This window comes from Myotis davidii, unplaced genomic scaffold (genome assembly GCF_000327345.1).
Source record: "Myotis davidii unplaced genomic scaffold, ASM32734v1 scaffold767, whole genome shotgun sequence".
NCBI lineage: Eukaryota > Metazoa > Chordata > Mammalia > Chiroptera > Vespertilionidae > Myotis > Myotis davidii.
In genome coordinates this window covers 117,087-128,232 of record NW_006297810.1, presented here as the reverse complement: position 1 = coordinate 128,232, position 11,146 = coordinate 117,087, and the positions used below count along the sequence as shown (strand labels likewise).

General features: G+C 42.1%; 1 protein-coding gene across 6 annotated transcripts in view; it reads right to left on the bottom strand.

The window, feature by feature from the left end:
* ZMYM2 (zinc finger, MYM-type 2) overlaps positions 1-11,146 on the bottom strand; it is a 171,151-nt gene that overhangs the window by 100,345 nt on the left and 59,660 nt on the right. For all 6 annotated transcript variants that reach the window (XR_001515521.1, XM_006773443.2, XM_006773445.2 and 3 more), the window contains 3 exons: positions 5,623-5,908; positions 3,182-3,347; positions 2,184-2,396 (listed from right to left, as the gene is read on the bottom strand). Coding sequence is in view for 5 of the 6 variants with exons in the window: in XM_006773443.2 (XP_006773506.1) it covers positions 2,184-2,396; positions 3,182-3,347; positions 5,623-5,908 (665 nt within the window). In the remaining variant the exon portion in view is untranslated. The remainder of the gene's footprint in view (positions 1-2,183; positions 2,397-3,181; positions 3,348-5,622; positions 5,909-11,146) is intronic.

Here is an 11,146-nt window from a genome sequence, read left to right as displayed (position 1 = left end):
AACCCCTCCTTTTTTTCTTTCTTTCTTTTTTTTTTTATTCTGGGCCAGCTTTATATTTGAGGCTTGGCTCCAGCTCTTAGGTCTCCGCTGCTGAAAGTAGGTTTCTGGCCGTTGCTTACAATGTTGTGATCCTGCTGGCTGAAGCCCGGCAGGTTTCTGGGCTTTTGTTTAGCTTCTATGTTTGTTACATATTTGCTTGCAGCTCAGAGGCCTGCCAAGGCAGTCGGGGAATGTTGGATTCCTCCGTCACTGAAGCAAGCAAGCCTCATGTTCTCTTCAAGCTGCCTGGCTGCCGTCCGCCATCTTGGCTGGCAGTTAATTTGCATATCGCCCTGATTAGCCAATGGGAAGGGTAGCAGAGGTATGGCTAATTACCATGTTTCTCTTTTATTAGATAGGATAATGCTCAAAGTCGCTGATCATCAGAGAGATACAAATTCAAACAACAGTGAGGTGTCACCTCAAACCTGTCAGAATGGCCACCATCAACAAATCGACAAATGACAAGTGCTGGTGAGGATATGGAGAAAGGGGAACCCTAGTATACTGCTGGTGGGAATGCAGACTGGTGTAGCCATTATGGAAAACAATATGGAGTTTCCTCAAAAAATTAAATATGACGCAGTGATCCCACTTCTAGGAATATATCCTAAGAAACCAGTAACACCAATCAGAAAGAATGTATGCTCCCCTGTTTATAGTAGCACAATTTATAATAGCTAAGGTCTGGAAACAGCCCAAGTGCCCCTCAGTGAGAATGGATTAAAAAAGCCATGGAACTTTTACACCATAAAATCCTATGCAGCAATAAAAAAGAAGGGTCTCTTACTCTTTGAGATAGCATGGAGGGACCTGGAGAGTATTATGCTCAGCTAAATAACCCAGTAAGAGAAAGACAAGTATCACATTATCTCACTCATATGTGGAATCTAGTGAACAAAATAAGCTGATAAACAAAATTGATCCACCAACAAAAAGCAATAGAACAGATTGCAGAATCTTAGAGGGAAGGTGGTGGAAGGGTGTGGGGAGAGTGATCAACCAAAGAACTTGTATGCATATACTGTATGTATAACCCATAAACACAGACAATTGGTGGTGAAGGCCGGAGGCAGGGAGAGAGGGTTGGTCCTAGAAGGGGTCAATGGGGAAAAGGGGGGACATATGCAATACTTACAAAGCTAAAGATTTTTTTTTAATTAACAGTAAAACTGAAAATTAAATGAGATGATCAGTCCTAAGCTAGCTTTAACAATGTGAAAAATCATATTTGCTCCCTGGCCAATGTCTTTCGATGGTTAGTGGCAGCCTGCACTCCTAATAGTCAAGGGTTTCGATTCTCAGTCAAGAACATATACCTCCATTGCAGGTTCACTTCCTGCACTCCAATCAAGTGTGAGAGGGAATCAAGCAGTCAATGTGTCACTCTCACATTGATGTTTCTCTCTTTCTCTCTCCTGTTCCCTCCCTCCCTTCTACTCTCTCTGAAAAGCAATGGAAAAAATGTTCTCAGTAAGGATTTAAAAAAAAGAGAGAGAAATCATATTTACAACCATCCAAAAGAAAATTCAAAAGAGAAATCCTGCCCCAGCCAGAAGGTTCAGTTGACTGAAGGACCATCCGGTACACCAGAAAGGCTGCAGGTTTCATCCCTGATTGGGGTGCATACGGGAGACAACCAACCAATCTTCCTTCCTTCCTTCATCTTCCTTCCTCCTTCCCTTCCCTTCCCTTCCCTTTCCTCTCCCTTTCCTTCTTTCTTTCTTTCTTTCCTTCTTTCCTTCCTTCTTTCCTTCTTTCTTTCCTTTTCCTCTCTCTCTCTCTTTCTCTCTCTCTCCTTCCTGCCCCTCTAAAATCAGTAAGCTATCCTCAGGTGAAGAAAAATAAATAAATAAAATAAAGGCAAGATATTTAAAAAAAAGAATTCTTGAGTAATTCTTATAGCATTTACCTTTTTATGTAAACATCACACATTTATATACAATTATCTTTATAGTATTTATTTGAGATAGGTCTTTTCCAAGATGTGAAGACAATAATGGAATGAGATTCCAAGAAAAATCTGGTTAATAAATGCTATTAGAGAAAACAATTAGAGCCATTTACAATACATTCAGAAGAATGGCGGGGGTTTTTTATGTGTGTTTTTTAGAGTGGTGGGTTTTGATCAGATTAAGAATTACCTGTTTGTATTCACTGACACAACTTTGGCAGCAAAATCTCTTTTGCTGACCATCAATCACCAGGACATTGTTTCCAGCACCTTTGCTGGGCAGGTACTCTCCACACTGTTCACAGCAATTCATTATCAGACCATTGGCCATTCTGTATCTATTAAAGCAGTGGTCACTACACAGCTTATGAGTCATATTTTTAAAGCTAACTTCATGGCGAATCTAAAAGGAAAACAACAAACAAAATTTTATAAAGCAAATGATTATGACAAGTAGTCAAATAACAAGATACTCCCATTGAAAAAAAATGCCTCACTAATGTTTTAGTGAAAAGCTTGTTTAAGCAAAAACGAAATGTAACACATATTTCATTATTCCTTGAATCATTTTTATACACCCAAGGAATACATGTATGGTGTGGAGAGGAACACCAGTGACATAACTACAAAGTTCTCTAGCAGTATCTAAAAATAATACAAAGCAACCCAGTTTGAATATTGCTGTTATAAAACTTCTAAAACAAAGAGACTGGAAATCTTCAGATAAATCCAAAAGGAACTATAAATAAGTGCACTACTTTAGAAAAAGGAGAGAGAACCATTATTACAAATCACTCAAATGAGGTATGTTCACACAGTTTCTTTTTTTAATTAAATGCCAACACTTTAATACCATATTAACAATGTGAAGTTACCAAACTTCGTTTGTTCTACTTCTTAAGCAAGATTGTTGCCTTATTTATTTAGTCAGCCTATTGATTTAAACATGGTGGTTTTTTCTGTGAGTTCTCCCAACCTCAGGAAAAAAGTCAATTCATATTATATTTTAATTTTTCCTAAATTATTCTCACTAGGGAAGAATCAGATTACATAATGGGATATTCATCAGATCAATTTTTATATACCCTCACTTTTAAGGTATACTCTAATGAAAGATTATAACTGCTATATAAAGTTAAAAATATTTCCAAAAGTTAAAATCAAGTGATAAAGCACAAAAGTACAAACCTCTGTTAGTTTACCACAAATTGTACATCTTGATTTATTTAGAGCTCCTTTAGTAGGATTCTGTTTGTCTTCATAGAGAGACAGACAGGACGTACTACAGAATTCCTGGAAGGACTCACTTGAGTCCACTTGAGCAACGATGGTTCCTTTCATTGTAGTTATATCTCTGAAAATAAGAGGAACAACTTAAAGTAAAATTCTATTTTTAAAAATAATCAAACAGCCCTAGCCAGTTTTTCACAGTGGTTAGAGCGCTGGCCTGAGGACTGAAGAGTCATGTGTTCAATTCTGGTCATGGACACGTACCTCCATTGCAGGATTGATCCTGCCCCGGGAAGCAACCAACTATGTGTCTCTCATATCCATGTTTCTCTTGTCTCTCTCCTTCCCTTCTACTCTCTAAAAAAAAAAATCAATGGAAAAAATACATTTGGTGCCCGGGCAACATTGCTCAGTGGTTGAGTGTCGTTGACCTATGAATCACCGGGAGGTCAGGATTCAATTCCCAGTGAGGGCACACGCCCGGGTTGCGGGCTCAATTCCCAGTATGGGAGTGTGCAGAAGGGAGTCAATCAATGATTCTCTCTCACCGTTGATGTTTCTATCCCTCTCACCCTCTCCTTTCCACTCTAAAAATCAATAAGAAATTTAAAAAATTTAAAAAATATATATACATACACATTTTCGTGAGGATTAACAAAAAAAAAAAATCAAACATAATAGTAACTGACATTTTTAAAATATATTTTATTGATTTTTTACAGAGAGGAAGGGAGAGAGATAGAGAGTTAGAAACATTGATGAGCGAGAAACATCAATCAGCTGCCTCCTGCACATGTCCCACTGGGTATGTGCCCGCAATCCAGGTACATGCCCTTGACCGGAATCGAACCTGGGACCTTTCAGTCCGCAGGCCAACACTCTATCCACTGAGCCAAACCGGTTTTGGCTGACATTTTTAATTTCTATACAAGCAAACTATTTTATCTTAAGTCCTTGCCACTACACCCAATTTATCCTTAATCTCCTTAACAAGGCTTTCAGATATTGGTAACATTTTAAAAAACAAAATGGCTGTTATTATTTATATAGAGTTTAATGTCAAGGCCCAATTTATTGAGTTATAATAAATTTATAATACCTATTCAATTCCCCTCACTTGGGATAAGTATAAAGCGTGAGATATCTAGGTCACAGGAACATAATAAAAATAACCCCACCTACCATTCTATACAGCTCTCTAATTGTAATTAGAAATGTTAGGAAATGAGTCCTAACCGGTTTGGCTAAAAGGATAGAGTCCCAGGTTCAATTCCGTTCAAGGGCACATACCCAGGTTGCAGGCTCGATCCCCAGTAGGGGGCATGCAGGAGGCAACCAATCAATGATTCTCTCTCATCATTGATGTTTCTCTCTCTCATTCTCCCTAAAAATTAATAAAAACCGATTTTTTAAAAACTGTAAGGAAATGACAATACTGATAACCATTGAAGTTTTCCTTCAATTCTCAATTTCAAGATGCTATATTACAGCATGTAAGTCTTTTATTACTACTGTAAAGCAATCTAAAAAGTGTATAACAATTATCCCAATATTTGACTGTATTAAACTCGTATGGAGCACTAAGACTTTTCCAAAATTCTAAGATCAAAAATATCTTCCCAAATTTGGGCTGCTCCAAGACATGGTACAAGAAAGTCCACCTGGTTTGACCTTGCATATCTCACTTATTTTTAACTAGTTAAGGCAGACTGAAAAATTGACAGAAGAGAGCATCCTCTCTCTCCAAAGCCGTCAGAAAACTGGTATCTGAACCTTGAAACAGTGACTATTCTAATGAGTTAATGTTCAAAACACACATAAACACATACCTATTTTAATACAGGACTAACCATATATAAACTGCCTAATAAATATATCTAATTAATAATATAAATATATATTTTTACAAATTCAAGGAGTCGAGGAAGATTGCAGACTAAATTAACTATAAGATCTATACCAAACTCTATAAAATAGAAAGCCTTTTAATCATAAGCTACCTGGGCTTGATCGAGAACCCTCTAAATCAGTGGTTCTCAACCTTCTGGCCCTTTAAATACAGTTCCTCATGTTGTGACCCAACCATAAAATTATTTTCGTTGCTACTTCATAACTGTAATGTTGCTACTGTTATGAACCGTAATGTAAATATCTGATATGCAGGATGGTCTTAGGCAACCCCTGTTAAAGGGCCGTTCGACCGCCAAAGGAGTCGCGACCCACAGGTTGAGAACCACTGCTCTAAATCATTACAAATTTCAGTTTAGCTTTAAGATTCAATCAACTTGCTTAACAATTTTGAAAGCAGAATAATTCATCTCTAAGACTTTAACAGTATTCCTAAAATTTTATACACCAATATTAAACTATATGTAATTATGTTTAAAAGTAAACCTTACTTTTTACACATAACACACAGTTTCTTTGGAGCAGGCTTGTGAGAGAAGGAGGAAAGGCAGGTGGTAGAACAAAAGAGGTGAGCAGATCCTTTTCGTTGATAAGCTGTCTGTCCCTTTTGTAAAGGTTTTTTGCAGTTTGCACAAGTGACTTTAACTGGTTTGGTGGGTTGCTGTTGGGCAGAAGGCTGGAAAATCTGTTTAGGAAGCGAGGCCACTGGTGATAAAGAATCCACCCCTGGCTGTTTCTGATTTCGAGGAAATGAAGCTGATTGGGAAATCCAAGAATCTTAAAAAAAAAAAAAAGCACAAGAAAGAGCAATGAAATAGGTATTCACACACACTGAAATGTGTATCAGAGAAACAGTTTTAACTTCTCATTTTGAACAAGTATAAGACATTAATAAGGCAGCAGCATAGCAGAGAGGTAATAAACACATGTTTTGGATAAGAATGGCTGATTGAGGCCTGGCAGGAGTTGCTCAGTGGTCAGAGCGTCGGCCAGCACACAGGAGGGTCTCGGGTCTGATTCCCAGTCAAGGGCACATACCTGGGTTGCAAGTCTCATCCCTGCACTCCCCCTCCCCGACTCAGTGGGAGGCAACCAATCGATAAGTCTCTGTCACATCACCGTTTCTCTCTCTCTCTCTCTCTCTCTCTCTCTCTCTCTCTCTCTCTCTCTCTCTCTCTCTCTCTCTCTCTCTCTCTCTCTCTCTCTCTCTCTCTCTCTCTCTCTCTCTCTCTCTCTCTCTCTCTCTCTCTCTCTCTCTCTCTCTCTCTCTCTCTCTCTCTCTCTCTCTCTCTTTCTCTCTCTCTCTATCTCTTACTTTCTCTCTCCTTCCCTCACCTCTCGCCCCAACCTTCATTTTCTCTAAAAATTAATATCCTCACTCCTCAGGTGAGGATAAAAAAAATTTTAAATGACTAGTTGACATTCAGGTTCCATCACTTATCAGACCTCGAAGTTACTTAAACTCCATGCCTAACTCTTCTCTAAGCTGGAAATGGTACCAAGATGATATGAATGCTAACATAAAATGAAAAAACCATGACTAGCATATAGGAAGCACTAAAAATATTAGCCTTTAGTTCTTTTTTTTAAAATATATTTTATTGATTTCCCACAGAGAGGAAGGGAGAAGGATAGAGAGAAACGTCGATGAGAGAGAAACATTGATCAGCTGCCTCCTGCACACCCCCTACTGAGGATGTGCCCGCAACCAAGGTACATGCCCAGAATCAAACCTGGGACCCCTCAGTCCACAGGCCAACGCTCTATCCACTTAGCCAAACTGGTTATGGCTAGCCTTTAGTTCTTAAACAGGAAGAACTAATTTGCAGAGTAATAAATAAGCAAGGAACACATACATCAACACAAAAGTACAATAAAATCTTGATCAACCAGAATCATTGACAAATATAATACAGGTATGTTTATATATGATTATATTCAAAACATCTTTTTAAGAACAGTGTTTCCATACATACATTCAGTTTCATGGCCTCTAAATATATCACATAATAGCAAATAAAATTAAAGTGTTACACAGAAATGACATAAGTCAACATATATATATATAGTAACCAATCCAACATACTGCTCTACACTGCTAACAGTGCAGCATATCACAGCATTGAAGGTACATGTCTCATTAACACTGGAGTGCAGGCATTCATCTGTCCATCTTTAATAGTGAGCTGCTTTGGCACTTAGCTGCAGTCTGCAGCTTCTGCATAGTTATAGTACCACAGGCTTCTTATGACACTACCAACAGCATAAACTTGTTTTCATTATGAAACGTTTTCAGGCCACCACTTCTAATTTCCACTACTTTGATATCTTACAACTTTTTTCATTTCTAGTTTCTTCTACATTTTGAACTTCCATACATAAAAGCTGAACTTCCAATGATAAGCCATTACTTTCCTTCCATTTCAAGTACAAATATAGCCAAAACTCAGGGAAACTAATTTTTTTTTATAAAAAAGAGGGAGAAAGTCTTCTTTTACACACATACACACACACACACACACACACACACACACACACTCTAGAGGCCTGGTACACAAATTCGTGCACCAGTGGGGTCCCTCAGCCTGGCCTGTGGGATCAGGCCAAAACCGAGTCTCCAACATCCAAGAGGCCCCGGATTGTGAGAGGGCACAGGCCAGGCCACCAGTGCATGATCAGGGCCAGGGAGGGATGAGGGAGGTTGGTCAGCCAGCTGGAGAGGGACCGTGGGAGGACTCCAGGGCGTGTTCGGCCCATCTCGTTCAGTCCCTATCAGCCAGACCCCAGCAGCAAGCTAACCTACTGGTTGGGGCATCTGCCCCCTCATGGTCAGAGCAGGTCATAGCGACTGCTCAACCAGTCAACTGTCTGCCCCCTGGTGGTCAGCGCACATCATAGCGAGAAGTTGAGCGGCATTAGCATATCATTAGCATATTACACTTTGATTGGTTGAACGGCTGACCGGTTGACCGGCACTTAGCATATTAGGCTTTTATTACATAGGATATGTATGGAGAGAGGGATTGATTGATTTCAGAGAGGAAGGGAAACATCAGTAATGAGTCCTAACCAGTTTGGCTCGATGGATAGTGTGTCGACCTGTGGAATGTCCCATCAAGGACATATACCTCAGTTGCAGGTTCGATCCCCCATCCCAATCAGGGGTGCGTACAAGACGCAACCAATTGATGTGTCTGTCTCACATCTGTTTCTCTCTCTGTGTCTCTCCCTCTCCCTTCCACTCTCTCTAAAAATTAATGGAAAAATATCCTCAGGTGAGGATTAACGAAACAAACAAAAAAGGGAAACATCAGTGATGAAAGAGAATCATTAATTGGCTGCCTCATGCACACCCCCTATTAGAGCCCAAAACCCAGGAATAGACCCTGACAGGGAATTGAAATGAGACCTCCTGGTTCACAGGTAGAAGAAACTCAATCACTGAGCCACACCTATGGGGCAGGGAAACTTCTTTACTACAAAAACCTAAAGAAGAGACCACGCTCTCTGGGACAGGGAGAGACTACCACCGCTGCGGCACTCCCCGGACTGCGGGACTCGGGCATGGAGCTCACGCCATCTTGAAGGGGAGAGCGGCCTCTTCTAGGAACTCATCAGCACCACCACCCAGACAGGCCTGGGATATTGCCCCCAACCCAGCAGCCACTCCAGCCAAAATCCTGCTGCCCACCCGCAGACTCGCAGACCCTGGGATCTCCACCTCCAAAGGAGCACCACGCCCACAGCAGTAAGTGCAGCCACCCCTTCCCAGCAGTAGACCTCCGACATCGCATTTGCGTGTCTCCAGCACGCAAGTCTCCGAGGCACACCACTCCATAGATTTCTCTTGAGAGTCACTGTACACCCCAACTGGATGTGATTTTGTACAGACACAGGTGCACTGCCCCCCAGTAGAAATTCTGAATTCCCTCTGCCTGATTAACTGCCCACACACACCAAGCTGCGCAACTTAAGTGCCAGGGCCCTTCAGCGCCAGGGTATCTCAGCGCCAGGGTCTCTCAGAGTGCGTCAGGGCTCAGCGCCCGGCAAAGGCACTGCCACAGTTGCTCACTCCCCCTGAGCCCATCTATCCACTGGGCACTTTGGGAAGCCGCAGTGAGCCTCCGCTGGGTCCGATCTTGGACAAATAAGGACGCACTCCCCTGGGCAGTAGAAATTCTGAATTCACCCATCCTGGGTACCTGCCCAAAGGCCTCGATTAAGCGTGCCAGGACCCTTCAGAGTGCCTCATTGCGCCTGCGCTAGCAAACTCACTGCGGGTGCTCCTGTATACCACCACCGGGAATGCGCGCCTATCCACCACAGGTGCATCAGCAAAAACTGAGTTTCCACACCCCACAGCTCCAGAACTCTGGACACTACAGTTGCATGCTTTTCCAGCGTGCAGGTCTCCCAAGACAACCTCTCCACAGGCAGCCCTGGGGCCCCACTGTGAGCCCCGCTGGACATGTACTTAAAAAAACAGGGGTGCATTTCTGGGCTGTAGAAATGCTGAATTCCCTCTTCTGGGATACCTGCCCACAGACACTGCAATCCAGTGGCTTCAGAGCCAGCGCCCTTCAGAGTGTGTCAGTACACCCTGCAGGCAAACACACCACAGGTGCCCCTGTAAACTGCCGCTGGGATCGCGTGTATCCAACCACAGAAGCAGCAGCAAAAGCTGTAGCCCTGGGGCCCCACTGTGAGCCCCGCTGGACATGTACTTAAAAAAACAGGGGTGCATTTCTGGGCTGTAGAAATGCTGAATTCCCTCTTCTGGGATACCTGCCCACAGACACTGCAATCCAGTGGCTTCAGAGCCAGCGCCCTTCAGAGTGTGTCATGACACCCTGCAGGCAAACACACCACAGGTGCCCCTGTAAACTGCCGCTGCGATCGCGTGTATCCAACCACAGAAGCAGCAGCAAAAGCTGTGTCTGCCCACCACACAACTACAGAACTCTGGACACCACAGTCATGCCTTTCCAGAACACAAGCCTCCTGAGCCCCACCACCCCAACAGACAGCTCCTGGGTGCCACTGTGAGTCCCCGTTGGGCACGCATGATTTCAATAAAGGGCACAAGAAAGCAAAAATTGGGACACCCCCTCCACGGCTGCTGACTTCTAGACACCTCAGTTGCGCCTTTTCACCTCACAGGCCTACATCAAGAGAACCCAAATAGCTCAAGTAGGGAACTACACTAGACTACTAAGCCCAGGAGACCTGAGAGGTCACACCAGTAGCACCATACCCAAAAGAAACTGGGTAGCAAAGCAATCGGAGCTACAGTTAAAACATTACAGCAAAACATGGGAAGACAAAAAAGCAATCCACAAAGGAAAGACAAAAAGGAGTCACCAGAAAGGGAGTTAAATGAAATTGAGGCTACTAACTTATCAGAGGAAGAATTCAGAGTAATGGTCATAAGGATGCTCAAACAGCTGGATAACAAATACACAAAACTCAATGAGAATTATAAGGAACTCAATAAGAATGTCACCAGCATGAAAAGGAACCAAGAGGAAATGAAGAACGACATAGCTGCAATGAAGAACACAATGGAAGGCTTAAACAGCAGACTAGAAGAGGCTAAGGACCGTATCAGCGAATTAAAAGACAAGGTAGGAAAAAACACACAAACACAAGAGCAACTGGAAAAAAAACTTAAAAAGCAAGAGGAGAGCCTAAGGGAGCTTTGGGACAACGCAAATGAAACAACATTCGCTTAATAGGGGTACCAGAAGGAGAGGAGAAGCAAGGAATAGAAAACTTCCCTGATACTGGCAAGAAAAAAACTACACAAGTCCAAGAAGCACATAGAGTGCCAAACAAGATGAAACCCCAAAAGACCAATACCAAGAAACATCATAAATAAATTGGCAAACACCAATGACAAAGAAGGAATCTTAAAGGCTGCCAAAGAGAGACAGAAAGTTACCTACAAAGGAACTCCTATTAGAATATCAGCTGACTTCTCAAAAGAAAAACACCAGGCAAGAAGGGAATGGAATA